At 44.8% G+C, this 21,545-nt stretch overlaps 1 protein-coding gene across 1 annotated transcript in view; it reads right to left on the bottom strand.

The window, feature by feature from the left end:
* Window positions 1-21,545, bottom strand: part of CNTNAP2 (contactin associated protein 2) — a 1,020,100-nt gene that overhangs the window by 276,782 nt on the left and 721,773 nt on the right. Inside the window, exon 13 of the mRNA XM_083468764.1 lies at window positions 5,159-5,359. Coding sequence (XP_083324890.1) covers window positions 5,159-5,359 — 201 coding nt within the window. The remainder of the gene's footprint in view (window positions 1-5,158; window positions 5,360-21,545) is intronic.

Below are 21,545 nucleotides of genomic sequence, written 5' to 3'. Positions count from 1 at the left end.
TGTCCAAATCAATTTTTGCAGCAAGCTTGTTTTATTGATTTTTCTGTCCCCCATGCCTATCGATACTGTTTCTGTTTTTTTTTTTAAATATAGCACAGGCAATCTTTATCTTTTGCTTTGATACAAATATTCTTTTAAAAATCTCTTGATGCCCTCCATTTATGCTCTTTATAAAGCATTATGTGGGTTAAGAAAATAAGCAAGAAAGCCAAGCCTATTTCTCCTGCTCCAGAGGATGGGACCTGAATCAGTGGATCCAAGTTACATGAAAGGAGAGTCTGACTAAACATCAGGAAGAACCTTTCAACAGTAAGAGCTGTTGGACAGTGGAACGGGTTCCCTTGGCGGGTGGGGATGAACTCTCCATCCTTGGAGGTTTTCAAGCAGAGGTTGGATGGCCAGTTGCGTGCCAAGGCACCTGAGCCACAAAGTTGCCAGGAGAACAATAAAACACACGGGTTCAAATGTGTTTATTGGTTACAGATGTGAGCGGTTTGGCTTAGGCATTGGGGTGAAGCCAAGCTATATCTTGACTCCTGCCTGTCTGCAGGGAGTCCATATAAGGGTAAACCACCAATAGGGGGAGCCCTATGACTTACATCGAATAAGGGCACCCCAAGGGGTCCCTGTAGGGGCTGTGACATGGCCCTAGCCCACGCCCAGGCTTCGGACAGTATTCACACCCCAGATCCCTTTAACAGGGTACCCTTACTGAGGAGGGGCAGGCGAAGGCAACCTCCCCTCCCTCCAAACAAAGGTTTACCCAATGCCTAACCTCACAAAAGTTGTGATGATTGCTAGCAGGTAGCGAAAACCAAATGGCCGGTGCCAGCTTGCCAAATGGAAAAAATTCCTACCTGGCCTGAACCCTATGGCGAATGACAAGCAAGGTCATATCTGAGCAAAGCATAAAAAGAGGGTGGGTGGGTTGGGTGATCTGGTGATGGGGCGAGAGAGAGGGAACCGCCTGCCCGCATTGCAGTTAAATCGCCCGCGGCCACACCCACCCTGAAAGCTGATTGGCTGGGGCTGTTCCACAGGGGGAAGAACCCCAGCAATGATGACGCAGCCAGCAAGACGCAGGGGAGAGGCGGTGTCCCTCCGCCCCTTAGGCCAATAAGCTGTTGTGTCCCAGCTGCCCAGCCGCAACACTGCCCACCAGGAAAAGGTGAATGGACCTAACATACAAGATCTAGTTGAGATCTGTGCATCGCAGGGAATTGGACTAGATGACCCTCATCTAGTTCCAAATCTATGATTCTCTGATTCAGATGAAAACTAGCCAATGATAAATTGACATATTGAGGACAAAAATTAAGTCTTTGCCTTCACCAGTATGACTTTGCTTGCTTCTGAGCTGGCCAGTGTTGGAAGGAGCAGGAATGCTGGTGCAGCTGGGATTTCGCTTTGAACCAGCGAGACACTTCACCTACTCCATTATTTGGCACATTTAAGATATCCTATTGAACAACTCTGAGCCATAAACCACTAACCAAAACCATACGTGGACTTAAAGGAGCCCTCAAAAGGTTTAATATTTTTTTAAAATAGTTATGCAACAATTTTGTTTACCAATTCCTTATACCCCACATGTTCATCTTTAGAACCCAAATATTCTGCTTGCTACTTTATTGCTTCTGTTGTGAAGTAAAAAACTTCTTTGTGATTCCAGATGTAATTCAAAGAGAATGAGCCTGGAATAATCAGGAGGAGGGAGAGGGTTTAAAACTTATTTTGGCTCATTTCTTCCAGTAGGTGGTATCATAACACTGTCGGCTTACGAAGAGTATAGCTGAAACCCACTGATCTTTTAGTCAAGTCCAAGCAAGCATTTTGATAATCAGTTCTAGATTCCTTGCCTAGAACTTGTCTAGATGTTCTTGTAATGGGCCTAATGATCAGTTCTCATTTGGTTTCAGCCTCCAAACACATTTTATAGGGCAACTGATGCTTCAGACACTATCGTCAGAGGATATGTGGGGTAGCAAATATGTTTACAGTAATGGAGGAGGATGAAAGCAACACCAACCTAGAACAAGAATACCAAAAAACAAAAAATCCTAGGCAACAAAACTGTTAAAGGCCTTCTGGTCTCATTTAGAGTGGCAATGAGAGCCAGTGTGGTGTAGTGGTTAAGAGCAGTAGACTCATAATCTGGGGAACCGGGTTCGCGTCTCCGCTCCTCCACCTGCAGCTGCTGGGTGACCTTGGGCTAGTCACACATCTCTGAAGTCTATCAGCCCCACGCACCTCACAGAGTGTTTGTTGTGGGGGAGGAAGGGAAAGGAGAATGTTAGCCGCTTTGAGACTCCTTATGGTAGTGATAAAGCGGGATATCAAATCCAAACTCTTCTTCTTCTTCAATGTGTCCTGCTTTATGAGTACAGTCCTTTGTTTGCAGAAGTCCTCTATTTGAAGGGTTGCCTGGTCCAAGTCCACTTTAAAGAACCATAAGAAGGAAGAGTTGCCTGTCAACTTAATGGCAGAGTAGAGGTGAAAACTCTGCATTATATGACTAAGGAATTAAGCATCTAGGAAATCCTCACTCCCAGTATTCATGGACAATATGCCAGTCTATATCATTTTATCCAGACACAAACATTCTTTCTCTCTTTCATACACCCACCCACACTGCCCCTTTGTCCTGACTCTGACTGACCTGGGCTTTGCTTCTCCTTGGGAGTCTGGCCTGCCGGCTTCTTGTCAACCAGCTGACCTTGGAGCTTCTTCCGCAGAGCCCTCTCCTGCTCTGAGCATCTGAGGCAGCCACAAATCTGCCTCCACCCTGGCTTGCCGTGGCTGCCTTGCCCTTGACCACCGCTGTTATGGTTGTCGGTGACCAGCATTAATCACTATTGCATCACCACCTGAGGGAGGCTGATCAGAAACTTCAAAAGTACAAGCACACAGCAGTTGAATTACTTAGCTGGATGCTCTGAGCATCTGAGCAGGAACTTCTCTTGTGATTAGGGCTGGGCGATATATCAATATATCGTCAAAAACCATTTTGAAGCCCATAGTGTAGTATCGGTTTCATAACTTTTGACCTGGTAATATATTGCGAATCGTAATGTGTGTTTGGACTGAGCAATATATTGTCGAAAACCAGTTTGAAGTAGCAAATCATGATGTGTGCTATTCAAAAACCACAGTGAGAAAAACCATGAAGCCAGCCAATGCTTCTCTTGATTCCGCATTCCTTCTTCACGTTAACTCTGCCAGCTCAGCTCTCCCCTCCCTAATGCGGGGGGCAGCAAATCACAAGAGCAGCGCCGGAAAAAATCACGATGCTAGAAAAGACGTGAAGCCAGCCAATGCCTCTACATAGCTCCATCTTTATTTCAGACATTGTGATATATTGGTATATCACGATGTTTAGGAGGTGATATATTGAAATGTTGAAAACCAAATATTGCCCAGACATAGTTGTGATATGGCTTAAAATATCATCACCCTACAAAAGCAAAATCCATTTTTATGTTTTTTATCTCGTCCCCCTACTCCACCTGCACGCACGCCAGCCCAGTGTGATTTATTTGTAAAATTCTCCAGGAGAAGAAGCAACAGAATTTTATATTCTAAGATAAGAAGTGTATCATTATGTATTATAAGACAACACTCCCAAAGAGTAAACAGAAGAGGAGGCTAGGGACAAAAAGGAGCTGGCCACTTGCTGAACAGAGCGGAGGAACAGGCTATTTACAGAAGAAATGGCTCGGCTTCTGCTTTTCCGCTGTGTAAATCACCCATGTAGGATGTGCGCAGACTAGCCACTGGCGGGATGTAAACAATACTTAAAATGATCTGCATTGATTTGTTTTCCCGTCTTTCTCTTTGGAAGCAAAATGTGTTTGTGTGCTTGTGTGTGGTATAATAATGCATCTAATTCTCTGAGAACATCTTGTGTGCCAGATCTAAAATATGTGTAGTTCAAAGAAGACATAACAAAATATAACAGGGATTCTCTCTGTAAACACCTCCCAATTCTTTGGAAACTGCCACCCCTCTAAAATTAGCAAGTTAGGAGAAGCATAGCTATTGAAGACTGTCAGCCATACAATAATAGAATCATAGGATTGTAGAGTTGGAAGGGACCCCAAAGGTCCTCTAGGTCACCCCCTGCAACACAGGAATCTCAGCTAAAGCATCCCTGACAGATGCCCATCCAACCTCTGCTTATAAACCTCCAGTTCTTTTATCTTTAAGGTGCTTTTTATAATCTGTAAACTTTGACTACCTGAGCAAAGTGAGGCCTTTGGTTTACCTCACACATTTATCATTCCATGTTTGCAAGTTTATTAGCAACATGCTTTTATGTCTCCCTGAGGTATCAGGCTGAAATTGGTACATTTGTTCCAAGTGCAATTCTGTGCTTCAGATTCAAGCATGCCCATTTTCCAGCGAGGAAGGCAAGATGCAAAACACAAAATACGGTATATTGTAATGCAATTTCTTCCTTGAAAATCATAATAAAAGTGGAGGTGCATGTTCAGGACACAACAACCCACACCAAGCTTGTATTAATAGCCATCCAAGCTCCCACAAGCGCTCAGACGGAGGGGGTCAAAAGTCTGAACTGGAAGACAAAGAGGAACAGGAAGTTTGAGACACTCCTGCTTCTGTTTTGCACCCAAAGAGTCTCTAAATAAGACCAGGATCTTGTTTTCAGTAGAAGGACTCAACTCTGTGACATCTGAAATGCTAATAACAGGGCACTGCTGAGTATGGCCTTAGTGCATTTCCTTCCCCACTGAGTAGCTCTCTCCCACCTAAGACTTCCAGGTCAGAGGGTGTGGCTTCTAAGCAGATGCTTGGAAACATCTTCCTTTTTAGAAATCAGCTTTCTGTACAGAAACAAAGATGGCAACAGCAAAAATAAAAATTCTTACAAGAGTTGAATGTGGGGATGGAAGAGGCTACTTTTTGAATTCACTTTTTTGTATTCACTACATTAAAATTAGCTTATGGAAATGGCAGCACAACTCATCCCAAACTGAATAAATATTTCATCGGCAGCACAATATAGAAACACACAAAAATGACAATATCATTAATAAGATAGTGGGCTGGATTACTAGAGCCACACCAGGAAGCGCTTTGGATTATATTTAGGCCAGATGCAAAACCAGGACACTTGTTGAGAAAATGGCCTGCCTACCTGGGGTGTTCAGCAGCCTTGACATTTTGCAGGTGTAGGAAATGAACTGCTCACAATACTCAGCGCTGCTTGTGATGGCGGAGATCTGATCCATGGTGGCACTGTAATTCAGCTGCAGCAAAGCGTGCTTCTCCGGCCTCTTGCTCACCACCAGGGAATGTTCCTGCAAATCATGATTCACAGTCGTCCACACTTTGTCCTCTGAAAGAAAAATAAAGAAAAACAATTCAGTGTGCCAGAATCATCACTTTTCATAGAAAGGCCACCTGAGCAGGGTATGAGGCCACATGTCCCTTCAAAATAGGGCCCCCTGGGTCTCCTTGACTCAGCACTCTAAGTGCCATGGAGAAGAGACATCACCTCCCTTTGCAGCCCCACAAAGGGACTATAACCCCTCCTTTGACCTTGCCAGACAGAAACATGGACAGGGTCACGGGAAGGACACCCCCAAAGCTGGTGATCAAATGTCATCAGCACGCCCATTAAGCCCACCCACAGCCTGTGGGAAGCCCAGGGCAGATCTTGCTGCTGACCAAGGCTGCCTCATGGCCTGTAAGGAGATCAATGCATTGCCTGCCCAGGAAGGGAAGGGATTCCCCAGCAACAGATGATGTCTGTTTCCCTTTGCTTTATTGTATGTTTTCCTCACTCTGTAAATGAAACCCATCAAAGAGCAACTTTTGTGATCTTCCTTGCCAATCTGAATCCAAAACAACCACAATACTGCCTTTGGCAACCAAAACCTTTGGCAGACCACACTCTAGGTTTGCTTATACGAAGTGTTATTTTCTTTTCTGGTTCCTTTCTTTTCATTTCAGGAATGAGACTACCACACATATCTTAATAAAGCATGCCATGGTAAAGCGAGATTAATCTTGATTAAAGTTATATAAGGGCTGACGACCTAGTGTTTATATAGCCTGCTTCTTTGCTCTGCCGCCTTCATGCAGCAAGATGCTTTGTGGCCTGTCAACGTTCATTATATCATAAAGCACTTATCCAAGTTCAGGTTCTGATGGGATAATAATGCTGCTTATTAGATCCCCGAGGGAGATGGCAGGTTTTTCCTTATTGCTTGTGGGCTATGGGTAAAATGAGCCAAAAGTGAACTTGCCAATGGATCTGAGGGATGCTTCATATTTACCAGCACCCCGATCCTTTTATTAGGAGGCTGGCAGCTAATGCACAAGTCTTAAGGGTAGGGCAGAAGACAGGGAAATGTGAGGTGGCAGCATTGGTAGAAACTTGGAATGGATAGATGCCCTCAATTCGCCCCCACTCTTGCATGTGGGGGCCATTGGGGAGGGGGGATGAGCAGAGGAGAATGGGGGGAGAGGCAGACCCTTCGCTTCTTTTATTGATTTATTAAAGCCTGGCTTTTTGGCTAGCAGCTTAGCAGAGAAGTTCTGCCAGCCATTAATATTTACTATGGCCTTAGAGGGTCACACTAGCATCCTTCCCAGAGGTGGGCAACCAGGCAGGCGGAATGGCAACAGTGGGAACAGAGCTCTGCTGCCGCCGCCATGCCCCCTGCCATAGTCACAGGCAAAGCCATGGGGGGATCTCCGCTTTGCTTCCACTTTGGTTGGACGCCTGCCCCAAAGGCACTGTGCACACAGAAAGGAAAAGAGTCCAGCTCTACTAGAAACCACAACTGGCAGACTTCTCCCTTTTATGCAAACATTACACTTCTATGCTCCTTGGGCAACAGTCCCAATTTGTCCAAAGCTCCCCTGCACATCCAGACATCTTCTTCCTTCTGCCCAATACGCCACAGCCCCATTCCTTCTTTCCTTCCAAAACTTTCAGAGCAACTTAGTTTTACTCTACCTTTCCATCAAATGATTCTCAAGACAGATTGCAACAAATTCTAATAATGAAAAATACACACCGAAACAGCCCTGTGTACTCCTGCTCATGAAGAAGGTCAGAATGTGCTTCCCTTCAGTTCTCCTGTCTCAGAGAGTCTTATAGGGTTGCCATACACCTGGACATATCTGGAATACTGCTCTCTCTAGCTGTTTCCCGCTGGAAATTGGTCAAATGTCCAGGAAAATCTGGACGTATGGCAGCCTATGGCAGCAGTGTTGTTTTTGCCAATTTCCCATAAAAATAGCTCAAAAACAGCAATGTTTTTGCAATAAAAAGCTCAACAACTTTACAAAAAAAAGAGAGAGAGTTCTTTTCTGTCTGGATTTCCACTGTTTGAAATATGACATCTTGCTAGGAAAACTATCTTCTAATGCCCTGGAATAACATTTATATGTTTTCAGTACCATTTGGGGAGGCTTTCCTTTCTGGCTGGCATGGAGAGCTTGACGCTCACCTTGCTGGCTGGGAAATGGATCCAGGCCCACCTGCAAGATTGGCCAATCACAGGCAGGCTTGGAAGCAAGGCCTCCTTTGGGGTGGGCCTGACGGAGCAGGGAGGCTTCCCTCAGGTCCACTCCCAGGATACTTAAGATGCCCTGCCCTTGTCATGCATAGCTGTCAACGTTTCCCTTTTTTAAAGGGAAGTTCCCTTATTCGGAATAGAATTCCTCGCAAGTAAAGGGAAAAGTTGACAGCTATGGTCATGGCATCTAGTTTCTTCCTCATCAGATCATTTAAGCATTGGATATACCTTAGTCTTGGGTGGAGGGGAGGGTTATAGTCTCTGCCTGCCCCTCCAAAGGTAGGGTATCCCATTAAAGGGATCCAGGAGGAGCTGCTTTCATCCAGGTGTCCAGCAACCTTCAAGGTGGCAATCCCTGTGGGAGTCCCCCTATTTGTTGTAAGTCATAGGAATCCCCCACTGCCGAGTTGACCCTTGGCGTCACTTCTGGCAGTGAATGGTTGCCTATGCTAAACATCTTACATCTGTCATCAATAAGGTTTTGGCCTTATTTGATCCAATCTAAGTTGTTGTGTCCATCATTCATAACCACTTGGGGAAGGTGCTACAGGGCTGGCTGCAAAGCTACTCTTTCCGCACCTGTGTTCCTGTGCTCTACTTGGCAGATTGGGAGAGAAGCCTATAATTATCTCTCCCAATCTTCTTGTCCGTGTTTCTGCACAGAATTAAATGGGGAGCAGATATCCCTTGGGATTTTGGCCACATACGGAAATCTCACTGAAGCTCTTAATTGGAATTTGCAATATAACTATATGTGACAAACTAGAACTGGAAAAAGAAAATGGTCGGGGGGGGGGGTTATGAAGCTTCCAAATCAAGGCATTCTCTGCAATCTGGGTTATCTGGTACGACTATTGTGGACTATATAGTCAAGAAGACAAGGCTTTAAAAAAGAAGAGTGCAAATAGTTAAAGGTCACAGTTTAAGTAGAGCTGACTGCCCAGCAATTCATCTTGTCCCACCATTAAAAAATAAATAAATCAGTTTGTCAGGAAGATGGGAGTGAAATTCATTTCAAAATGGGACCTGGGTGCTGTTTTGCAAGGGCTTCTAAAAATGCAGTCCATTCTTCTCTTCCTCAGTGTGCCTCCAACAGTTAATAATAGACGAAAGGCAAAGGTCTGTCTCAACCGGTGCTGCTGAGTCCCTTGTGAGGCCATATGGCATTTTGCATGAGCGCTAAATTCACTTAGCCAAGCAGATGTGCCATACAGTAGCTAAGCTTATTAAAAACACCGGAGCGGGTGTAAATACACTTTGGTCTATTCTCTGTTAATTGTCATCTCAATTAATGAGAAGCATATAGCTTTATCTAATATATGAAGCTAAAGATTTATGCGAAATTATTAAGAGATTATTTTGACACTGTGATTTCCACACACCCCAGAAGCCTTTGCTAACTAATGTGGATATGAAGAATGCTAAGGTCAAAGGTGAGAGACATTTCAGTACCATTGTTCGCTGTCCTTGAAGCTACAGATAATTGCATCAACAAACATCACAGGCAAAGGGAGCCTTGCGTTCTGCTTAAACTTAAGGAACTTGTTTAATGGTTAGAGAAGCCTCAGATTTTTTTCTTTTTGCAGCACAAGCAACTAAATACATGGGTTAAAAGGTAAAGGTAAAGGTACCCCTGCCTGTACGGGCCAGTCTTGACAGACTCTAGGGTTGTGCGCTCATCTCACTCTAGAGGCCGGGAGCCAGCGCTGTCCGCAGACACTTCTGGGTCACGTGGCCAGCGTGACGAAGCTGCTCTGGTGAGCCAGAAACAGGAAACGCCGTTTACCTTCCCGCTAGTAAGCGGTCCCTATTTATCTACTTGCACCCAGAGGTGCTTTTGAACTGCTAGGTTGGCAGGCGCTGGGACCGAGCAACGGGAGCGCACCCCACCACGGGGATTCGAACCGCCGACCATACGATCGGCAATTCCTAGGCGCTGAGGTTTTACCCACAGCGCCACCCGCGTCCCAAAAATACATAGGTTAAGGTTTATCAATTGCTGGTCCAGGATACTGTTGAAATATGCCACATATATCACTTGGTATTTCATTCCTTATTACTAGATGCTTCATGATTTGCAGCTCCATGAGTAAAGTTGGCTTGATTTTTATGTGGACACTTATTTAAGGATACGCAGTGGGGTGGATTTGGGTCTTCTCACAACTCTCAGCTCCCACAGTTCTTTAGGGGATGCCATGATTGGTTTTTCACTGTTATTGTAGTGCTTGAAATGAACATGTGAATCTGCCACGTGTCTACTCAGAAGTAAGCCCTACTGAATTCAGCAGAGTGTACTCCCAGGAAAGTTGGTTTAGGATTGCTGCCTAAGAATAGTAGAGAAGCTAAAGTTTGAATGAGGGTCCTCCAGGTTTTTGTGTGTTACAGAAGGAACAGATACAATTCACTTAAACAATGGGGTGGGTATTGCCCTTGGCAGACCTACAAGCTATTGCTGGGGATTTTCAGACCTGAACAGGTCCTGATTCTGCAGCTGAGTAAGTCTGTGCCCAGAGGGGAATTTGAGTGCTACACAGGAATGAAGGAAGCAGAGCGAGGGGCCAGCAGGGACCTGCCAGCTTTCCTCTTCCTTCTCCCATCTCTGGCCCTGTTTATTCTCTGCTGCCTGGCCAGTCTTGTGGCCTGAGGAATAGGTAGCTGAGACAGCAGTGTCACTGATGCCTCTTTTCTTAGTTCAGTGGCCTCTCTTGGGCAGTGAGGTACCAGGCTAATGGTGGACTGGCACGGGGTATTTGGTCCCCCTTCTCCTCCATTCCTGCTTTCCCTGCCACAGGGAGCCCCATAAAGCGGCATGGAGAGAGGCTCCACCAGAGCTGGTTACTGCCCTACCCATCCTTGGGGTATAGATAGCTGAAGCTCCATTTTGAGAAGTGGGGGAGGGAGGAGGCTGTTGTTGCGTAGATGTGGAATTATTGGCCCAGGCCTGGGTTTAGGTGACAGCAGTGTTACCCAGGGGCCCATTCTGGGGGGCACTTTGAGCATGGCCCCAGCTCCTTAGGCAACACTAAGATTTCTTAGTGTTAGCATTAGCTTTACTCTCTTGTAAATATTGCATATTGGTGACTCAGTCTGCATAACTATTTTACTCTATAATTCAGAGCTATTCTGGAACAATAAACAGCTTTCTTTTGACCCCAAATAAGGACTAATTGGTTTGTGCTAATTTCCCTAAATAATTCAAGTAATGAAGAGTACAGTGCAACATCCTCATGGTGTGCCACAGCTCTGGATCAAAGATCTCAGAATATCATACATGTGCAAACACACATGTTAGCATGCAGTGCGTGATTATGGACATTTCAGGCTTGGCAGCAGCAGGGACAGGCTCCCATCAGAGAGAGGAGGATACAAGATGGTGGCAACAAGAGAAAAGTTTACAGATGGAAGAGGTTGGCTTGGGAGAGGGCATGGGGGCCAGGGCCAGAGCAGGTGGGGGCGGGGCATGCCACCTGTAGGGCCGTGGCGCCCAGCGCACGGGGGGGGGGGGACAGGCGTGATGGCACCCTGCCAGGATCGCGCTGCCGGGGGCGGTGCCCTCCGCCCACACTCCTCTTCCTCTGCCAGTGATGGGGGCAATGCCCAATTACTCAAGCCCAATATTTTAATTGAGCCAGAACTGTATTAATTTATCAACTAACATTGTGGCCCTAGATATAATCAGCCCCTTCTGTTCAGCCGAACATTTTCTGGCAACAAAAGTGAGAAAACAATCATAGCTTTTGGGTAAATACACACTTGTGGTTTGTGAAAAAAGCAGTGCTTTTTTCCTGGGGGTATGCAGGGGTACGCATACACCTAAACCTTTTGTGAATCTTTGTACTTTTGTCCATTTACTGTATTTACTATGCCCGATTTGAACAATAAAATGGTGATTTTCTTGAGTCAAAATGAGAGTACCCCTAAACATATTTTTTGGGTGTTGAAAAAAAGCACTGGAAACAAGGAAAGGGAAAGCAAAGCTTCAATATTATTCACAGACACCAAAAAACAAAGGGGTCTGAATCGCAGGTGGACAGGCTGATGCAAAAAATGAAAAAGTTGTGCAAAAGTTTTTTTAACATCTCACATCTTCTCATTTTTCAGCTTCATTCCCCACTCCCCAATAATTGTTTGTTCAGTCATAATATATATACACCCTGCAATATGTTAGATACTCACCAAAGTCATATATGGAAAGGAACCAATAGAGTATAATTGGCTCCAGTCGTACGTTTAAAAATAAGCAAAGGCAAGCAGATGGATCCTCCACAGGAGGCCCCAGGTATCTCCTGTAATGAGATGGAATTCTGCAGGTATCTGGAGGCTGCTGATTAGCTTAATGCTCATAAGACCTATTTTAAGCACAAGGCAAATTTCACAGAATAAAAAGATCACATATTTAGCAATTTACCACTATACGGTCCTTGTTCTCAGGAAGGAATGGGTCTCTCACAAAACATGTGGGAGGAAGCATTCTGCTTCCCTCTTTTGTGGCCCTTAAAAGGCACTGCAGGGGCAGACAGTTTGCTTTCGCAACATGACAATTATGAACCTCAACCGATGAAGTATGATCCATGCACAGAGGCTGGAAGTGGCAGAAGGAACATTTCTGGGTGCTATTCTACCTCTCACATCCACAAGCAGGACAGGGGTCGAGTATGCACGTTCATGATGTGGGTCAGGTATACTGCTGCCGCATGAACACAGCCAGACCCTTTCCAGTGAGAGCCACATGGGGCCTCATTGCAATGGGCTGGACACGTCCATCACGAGTAAGGGCTAGTTCATGCAATCTAAAAAACAAAGTAGCAAAGTTGTTTATGGGCTGCACCTTTGCTGCTATGACGTTTCATAATCATCATCATAATAGTAACAACAACAGCAGTAATTCGATTTTTATCCTGCCCTTTCTTCCAAGGAGCCTGGGGCAGCAAACGCATCCATAATAAAGCATTTTTAAAGCATTCTAAAAACAATTGCAACATTCTAAATACTGTTTAAAACATTCTCTCATTTGAACCCCCTGCCCACAGAACCCCAAAATGTCATAGGATCATAGAATCATAGACTGGCAAGAGTTGGAAGGGACCCTGAGGATCACCCAGGACCTCCAGCCACCCTGTCCAGGCTTGCGCTCCAGGGAGGTCACTTCACCCTCAGAGCATAGCAACATGCAACCACCACAGAGAGGTTGAAGGAGTCTGCTGGACTGTTGATTATAAATTGCCCCTGAAGTATGTGTGCATTATCATACTATATCATGAGGAAAGATACGCTTTCAGCAATGGATACTGAACGGTCACAAAACAAAAGGTGGTTTCCACAGCAGCACTTTTCCTTGTGTTATTTGGATAAATCTAGAGCTCTAAATAACCACCCACTCTATCCCGTATCACTTGGGAGTGAGCATGACATCACAGTTGTATGCATGCTATTCAGAAGCAAGCCTCCCTGAGTTCAAACTAGATTTATTTCAAAGTAAGTATGCTTTGGGTTGCAGTCTCAACCATAAACTAGGGGTGGGGAACTGCAGGCTCCGAACACCCTCCAAGCTTCTGTATCTGACCCCACCCCCTGCCTCCCAAACTCAGGCCCTGCTCGCCACGGACTCTGATCTGAACCATCATGAGTTTTTTCGCCTGGCTGCAATGTGCCCCTGAAGTCCAATGGGGCCTTGTGCATGCCTGCAGGGGAGAACAGAGGCAGGGCTGTGAGTGTGTGCAGCAACTGGTGCACTTCCCGAGGTAACATGTACACTCTTTGTCTGTCTACTTTTGCTTCTGGCAAATGGCATGTGGGCCCAGCAAGGTTGCCCAGAAGGGACTGTAGCCCTCAAGACTGGCTTAAAGGCAGAGTTGATGCTGCTGCTCAGGAATTAGAGCATGTCTGAGAATGTCAGGTTCTGCACTTAGGCAGGAAGAACCAGCTGCAGCAATATAAGATGGGAACACCTGCATTGCATATTAAGTATAATTGCACAGTGAAATGGAAAATGCCTGTATGTGTATTGCTAAGGGTTCAACATTGGAAAATTCCGTAAAGCAAAGTAGAGCTCTCTAAGCACCTAGATGGGTTAATAATTAACTGTTGATGTTCTCTGCTGTTTCACATGTGGTGTTTAACTTCTGATGGTGTGAGAAAGGTAAAGGTAAAGGTACTCCTGCCCGTATGGGTCAGTCGTGACCGACTCTGGGGTTGCGTGCTCATCTCGCTTAAGAGGACGGGAGCCAGCGCTGTCCGAAGACACTTCCGGGTCACATTGCAAGCGTGACAAAGCTGCTCTGGCAAGCCAACACCAGCGCAGCACACGGAAACGCTGTTTACCTTCCCGCTATAAAGCGGTACCTGTTTATCTACTTGCACTTAGGGGTGCTTTCGAACTGCTAGGTGGGCAGGAGCTGGGACCGAATGACGGGAGCTCACCCCGCCGCGGGGATTCGAACCGCCGACCATACGATCGGCAAGTCCTAGGCACTGTGGTTTTACCCACAGTGCCACCCAAGTCCTTGTGAGAAAGGTATTTAGTTGCAAATCACCATTTTGAAGGGAATTGCCTTTGGTCTTTTGTTCCCAAACATAGTAGATGTGCTAATGAGTCTCTCCTGAAGGGGAAACAGCTCCAAGCTAATGGAGATGTACACAGAGAAAGACCTCTGATTTTAGGTCTGTTTGAAGTAAACTGATATTACTGAGAAGATGGACCTATGCTTTGACCAACATATGTCTTATGGAAATATTTGGAAGTATTATTATCTGTTTTTGTATCTGCTAGGAAGAAAATTTTGGATAGTAAACTTTTTGAATCAAATGTATGGGTCTGGACAATTTTTATTCCAAGAAGAGTCAGTTCCTATGCATTCTATTGCTTCAATCTGCACAACATTAATAACTGCAATATGCCAGTAGTACATGTGAAAGGCATCTAGTGGGTCTTAGTGGACCACAAGCTTAACATGAGTCAACAGTGTGATGCAGCAGCAGCAGCAGCAGCAGCAGCAGCAGCAGCAGCAAAGAATAGAATAGAATAGAAAAGTAAAGCTAATGCTATTCTAGGCTGCATCAACAGAAGTATAGAGTCCAGGAGAAGTAACAGTACCAATCTATTGTGTCTTGGTCAGGCCACACCTGGAATACTGTGTCCAGTTCTGGGCACCACAATTTAAGCAGGATATTGACCAGCTGGAAAGTGTGCAGACGAGGGCAACAAAGATGACCAAGGGTCTGGAAACCAGGCCTTATGAGGAACGGTTGAAGGAGCTGGGTATGTTTAGCCTGGATAAGAGAAGACTGAGAGGAGATATGAGAGCCATCTTCAGATATCTTAAGGCAGAGATTTCTAAACTTTTCATGTTAGTGACACACTTTTTAGACATGCATCATTTTGTGACACGATAATTCAGTTTTACTAGCAAACCAGAGGTTAAACTAAGACCTTTCCAGCCCTGGGAGGAGTGTGGGGAGCTTTTGTGTAACATACCTACACACTGCAGCCGACACACTAATGTGTCGCAAATCACATTTTGGAAAGCTCTGTCTTAAGGGCTGTCACATGGAAGATGAAGCAAGCTGCCGGGGAGTGGGCCCCCACCAACAGAATGGCTGGGGCATATTTCACAGGGGAGGATGCACTGGGACACCCGATCTTAGTGATCATGGGCAGGAGGAGGAGTTATGCTAAGACCAGGCCACGTCATTACCAAGGAGGCAGGCTTAGTCGTTGTTTGAAGACTATCCCTGCCTCCTGGTCTGGTCTTGACCAGATGGATACTGGAATCAACAAGGGAAACCCACATGACCTGAAGGTGCTGCTGTGCAATGCCAGGTCAACGATTCATAAGACCACTGCCATCCATGACTTGATTGTGGGTGGAGGACTTAACCTGGCATGTGTGACAGAGACTTGGCTGGATGAAGCAGATGGGCCTGTTCTTGCTGCTGCTTGTCCACCAGGTTTCTCGTATGTACAGCAACCCAGGTCATGTGGGGGGGGGGGTTTGCAGTGATTTTTAGGAAGTCACTAATTTACACCTAATTTACACCAGGTATCCTATTGGGAAGACCCAGTTCTCTGAGTGCATATTCTGGAAGTTGGGCAATAGGGGCAGTACAGGATTCCTTATGGTGTACCAACCTCCACGCTGCACCAAGGATTCCCTGCCTGAGCTGCTTCAGATAATGGCAGATGTTCTCCTGGAGACACCTAGTTTGGTTGTCCTTGGGGATTTTAACAACCATGCCGACACGACCTTACAAGGGGCCACTCGGGACTTCATGGAAAGCATGGGCTCCATGGGGCTGTCCAACTCATAGCCGCGGACATGCCTTAGACCTGGTGTTCACCTCTACTGACATGGGTGATCTGACATTAAGTAAAAGTTAAACAAAAGAAGGCTGCTTGGATGAGTGAAATCATCCACATGTCTCCTTGATCCTTGCCCATCCTGGCTCATGAAAGCTAGCCAGGAAGAGCTGGGCGAAGGGCTCTGCGGGGTGGTGAATGCTTCCCTCTGTGAAGGAGCCTTCCCAGACCTGCTGAAAGAGGCGGTCATTAAACCGCTTCTTAAAAAAACATCTTTAGATGCGGCCAATATGGCCAACTATTGAACTAGTGAAGGCGGTGAAGGTCCTGTGTGAGTGTCTGGAGGCAGTTGGAGGATGGGTGGCAGCTAGCAGATTGAGGTTGAATCCTGACAAGACAGAAGTACTGTTTTTGGGGGACAGGGAGCGGGCGGGTGTGGGAGACTCCCTGGTCCTGAATAGGGTAACTGTGCCCCTGAAGGACCAGGTGCACAGCCTGGGAGTTATTTTGGACTCACAGCTGTCCCTGGAGGTGCAGGTCAATTCTGTGTCCAGGACAGCTGTGTACGCAGAATGACTCTACCTGCCCACAGACAGTCTCTTCAGAGTGGTACATGCTCTAGTTATTTCCCACTTGGACTACTGCAACATGCTCTACGTGGGGCTACCTTCGAAGGTGACCTCGAAACTACGACTAATCCAGAATGCAGCAGCTAGACTGGTGACTGGGAGCGGCCGCCGAGATCACATAACACCGGACCTACATTGGCTCCCAGTACGTTTCTGAGCACAATTCAAAGTGGTGCTGCTGACCTTTAAAGCCCTGAACAGCTTCAGTATACCTGCAGGAGTGTCTCCACCCCCATTGTTCGGCCAGGACACTGAGGTGATTACTCAACAAGGCAGAAGGAAAATGAAATCTTATAAAAGCAACTTATATTTATCAGTTAACATGCAGAAACCCACAATTTACTTAATACCTGTGTCAGATTTTTATCCGCTGTTGGATTACTTAATTAACAATCTCTATCAACCACCCAGTGGTTAAAGGGAAAATAGCAGAGAGTTATTCACTGCTCTGGTTAAACAGTTTTTTTCTTTTTCTTTTTTTTTAATTTTTATTAGAAAAAAGATTCGCTTAACACATCAAACATCAGATACATATATACATACAGTTAAAAAGTAGAAAAAAAAGAAAAGAAGAAATTACAAAAAAAAACACATTCAGAAAAAAAGAAAAGAAAGAAAGAAAAAAAAAAAGACGATAAGAAACAAACTTCCGTTCAGCTTGGTCCAGGATTACATAACCATTATATAATCTTTGCAGTAGAACTTACATTAGTATTTTACATCGAAGGTGTTAATTATCTTCTGCTGTTGTGTTACTGATGCTCATATTGTTCTCAACATAAATTAGAAAATTCTTCCATTCATCTTTAAGTTTCATAGTATTATTTTGCCTTATTTTCTGTGTTAATCTCGCTAATTCTATGTATTGATATAATTTCACTTGCCACTCTCCGGTCGTAGGCATATCAGGGGATTTCCATTTTTGTGCAATTAAGATCCTCGCTGCAGCTGTCGCATATTGAAAAAAGGTTTGATCTGATTTTTTTATTTCCTCGCCAATCATGCCTAAAAGAAACAACTCGGGTGTTTTGGGGAAATTGTATTTTAAGATTTTTTTCAGTTCGTCATAGATCTTTCCCCAAAATTCCTTCACTGCCTCACAGGTCCACCAAATGTGGAAAAAGGTCCCGATCTTCTCTTTGCATCTCCAACAGCTATTATCAACAGTTTTATACATCTTTCCTAGCTTTGCTGGGGTCAAATACCAGCGGTACATCATTTTCTCTAGGTTCTCTCGGAGGGTTGCACACGCTGTAAATTTCATACCCTTCCTCCAGAGTGTCTGCCATTTATTGTAATCAATATTGTGTCCAAGGTCTCTATCCCACTTTACCATTGCACCCTTCACCACATCCTCTCTTGTATCCCATTCTAATAATTGTTTATATAATTTAGAGAGGTGTTTATCATTACTCTCTAAAATTTCCACCTGAAATCTTGATTTTTTATCACTCATCCCCTGTTTCTTGTGCTCACCCCACAGTGCGTTGATCTGGTGAAAGTGAAACCATTCTTTTATCTTATCTTTCAACTCATCATAGGACTTCACCTTCCAACCTTCTTCTGTCTTAATTAAAAGATCCTCATAGGTCCATCTTTCTCCCGTCATGTTCGGTTTTTTTTATTTTAATGATATCCACTGGGGAGAGCCACCAAGGGGTCCCTTTTTCAATCAGTTTTTTATATCTATTCCACACCTCCAGTAATGAACCTCTAATTATATGACTAGAAAACCCTCTGTGAACCTCACCTTTCCCCTGCCAGAGGTAAGCGTGCCATCCAAACCTAATATCAAAACCCTCCAAATCCAATAGATCAGTATTTCTAAGGGTGGCCCATTCCCTTAACCAACTTAAGCAAGCTGCCTCATAATATAACCTTATATTCGGTACCGCAAAACCACCCCTCTCTCTTGCATCTGTCAGGTATTTAAACTTTATCCTGGCTCTCTTCCCCTGCCAAATAAACTTAGTCAAAATTCTTTGCCAGTTCCTAAAACGGGTGGTGCCTTTAATTTTCGGGATATTTTGGAACAAAAACAATAACCTTGGAAGGATGCACATTTTAATCGCCGCCATCCTCCCCGTCCATGAAAGCTTCAGCCTCTGCCAGGTATCTAGATCTTTTTTTATTTCCTGCCAAATCTTGTCATAATTATCTTCTACCAAATTTATATTTTTCGGAGATAGCCAAATTCCCAAGTATTTTACCTTATTCACAATTTTTATACCAGTCCTTTGTTCCAATTGGGTTTTGTCCTCATTGGCCAGATTCTTTGTTAAAATTTTTGTTTTCTTCCTGTTTAATCTAAATCCTGACAGTCTGCCGAATTCCTCTAATAGTTCTATCACCTTACATACACTGTCCACTGGTTCTTCCAGGGATAGGACTAGGTCGTCGGCATATGCCTTTAGCTTAAATTCTTTTTTTCCAATTCTTATCCCCTTCACACTCACTACATCTCTTATTCTGTTTGCGATAACTTCCAAAACCATTATAAATAGCAGGGGAGATAAAGGACAGCCCTGCCTTGTACCTTTCCCGATCTTAAATGGTTTGGTCAGGCTGTTGTTTATAATCAGCATGGCCTGTTGTTCCGAGTATATTGCTTTGATACCTTTCATGTAGGGGCCTTCTATACCTGCCTTTTCCAAACATAGTGATAAGAATTCCCAGGAGACATCCCTTCCTTTTTTTCTTAATGTGGATTGTGCCAGAGAATTCCCCAGTGGGCTGTGTCTTTAGATTCTGATCTGTAGTCAGTCTGTCAGGGCAAAAGTCAGACTCTTTCCAGCAAGCAAGAAGCAGAGTTTGTTAGAGAAGTTAACTGTTTGTTCCTCTTTTCCCTCTGACCTCTCCTCAGTGTCCTACCACCGATCCCTGGGCTTTGAGCCGTCCTCCTTTGGGGTGTCCCTTGGGGATTCCCCAGCTGGTGCCTCCCACCACTCCTTCTTCATCTAGCCAGGCCCTGACAGTCTGGCAGGATTAATCCTGTTGTAATAAAATCATAGAAATCACAAATAAAACCCATTTGGGATGAGTTTTCTAATTGCAAAGTGAGAACAATACATGAAAATAAAATGTCACATATATTGGTTACTGAATTTTGTATCAGAAACAAAAGCAGTCTGATGAAAGAACAAACAAACAAACAAACAAACAAACAAACAAACAAACAAACAGCCTTTCAAATATATTCAGAATGCTATCAAAAAAGGAAGCACCAGTATCTTCCAGGTTGGCGAATAAATTACTAGAGATGGATGAGGGGGAAATTTACAGTTGCACTCTATGTGCTGTAGCAACAATTCCCTTTTTCTCACAAGTTCTGTGGTAATACAATTTTCATTATTATTTTTTGTTTTGCTAAAGGTCAAGGTCATTTTGTAACACTTTGTAATAGAACACATTACACATTGCCCATTTCTGCAAGAAGAGAAAAATGTAATAACATTTCGCTTAAAAATAAGAATCATATTTAAGCCTTAACCCTTTTCCCAAAAACTAAATTTCAATGCTGAGTTCTGAGAGATAGTGAAAAAAGGCACAGGCATCTATGATTTCTGTCTACAGGCTTTAAGTGTACATAGTTTATTGGCACTCACATGCCTGGAACGCAGAGAAGGGTGGAAGTCTCAATGTCTCAGACAAATCAGGAAATCTGGAGAGCTTATCATCTTCCCGCTCACCAAAGAAGCAGCATGAGGGCTTCAAAACCTGAACAGGCTTCTAGTAAAGCCTAGCCTCTGGTCAGCAACACAGTTCAACAGTACCTTGTAGTTATGCCAGTCCTAGACATTTGGTAAAGGGAAAGGTAAAGGGAGCCCTGGCCATTAGGTCCAGTTGTGGACGACTCTGGGGTTACGGCACTCATCTCACTTTACTGGCCAAAGGGAGCTGGCGTACAGCTTCCAGGTCATGTGGCCAGCAGGACTAAGCCGCTTCTGGGGAACCAGAGCAGCGCACGGAAACGCCGTTTACCTTCCTGCCAGAGTGGTACCTATTTATCTACTTGCACTTTGACGTACTTTTGAACTGCTAGGTTGGCAGGAGCAGGGACCGAGCAACGGGAGCTCACCCCATCGAGGGGATTCAAACCACTGACCTTCCGATCAGCAAGCCCAAGGCTCTGTGGTTTAACCCACAGCGCCACTCGCGTCCCAGACATTTGGTACATACAGATTTACAAGGAAAAGCTGCTGACCATCCTGTGTATGTGAATACTTGGTGTGCTGGATTTTGTGGGTTCCTCCCAAGCAGTGAAGACAATTTTACTACAGCACTGCTTCCTTGGATTTCAGATTGAGTGTGGCCACACTCCTTTCTGCTTGGCGGCATGTGACAGATTAAGGGGCCACCCGAATTCATTCCTTGTGGTTGCCCACCTGTGAGCTCCTTGCTCACCCTATTTCCAGATCTTTTCTGTCCTCCCATGGGAAATGCTTCCCAATGTCCATGCCCCTCACCCCCAAACTCCACCTCAGCCATGCCTTTTGGGAACACCTGATTCGGGTGGGAAAGCTGCTTTGATGTCTGGGTTTTATGCATTTCTCCTCAGACAGGATTTCTGTAATGTTTGTAATCCACCTATCAGCAGTGGAGCCACACACAGGCCTTTTAAATATTCCAAACTGACAGAACAATCCTGACTATAAGTGTAACTTAGGTTGCCATAAATTACTCTAAACTCTGTTCAAGAGCCTCTAGGGGGGGCTTCTCCGGCCGAGTCAGCAGGAAAGTTTGGGACTGGGTTCTGAGGTCCCAGGGCTGAGCTGAACAGAGTTTGGAAAAGGTCTTGGTATGACCCTGCCAATCCCCAGAGATTACTGGCTCTTACTGCTCCAGTGTAACCTTTCACCAAGGGTTAAAGAAAGCTATGTAGGTTTTAAGTATATGGTTAATCATAGAATCGTAGAATTATAGAGCTGGAAGGGACGCAAGGGTCATTTAGTCCAACCCCCTGCAATGAGGGAATCTCAACTAAAGCACCCAGGAGAGATGGCCATCCAGCCTCGGCTGAATAAGTCTAATCCTATGACCAGTTCACAGAGTAAAATTTGATACTCC

Source organism: Podarcis liolepis, assembly GCF_965112155.1.
Source record: "Podarcis liolepis genome assembly, chromosome: 12".
Classification (NCBI taxonomy): Eukaryota; Metazoa; Chordata; class Lepidosauria; order Squamata; family Lacertidae; genus Podarcis; species Podarcis liolepis.
This window is presented reverse-complemented; position numbering and strand designations above follow the sequence as displayed.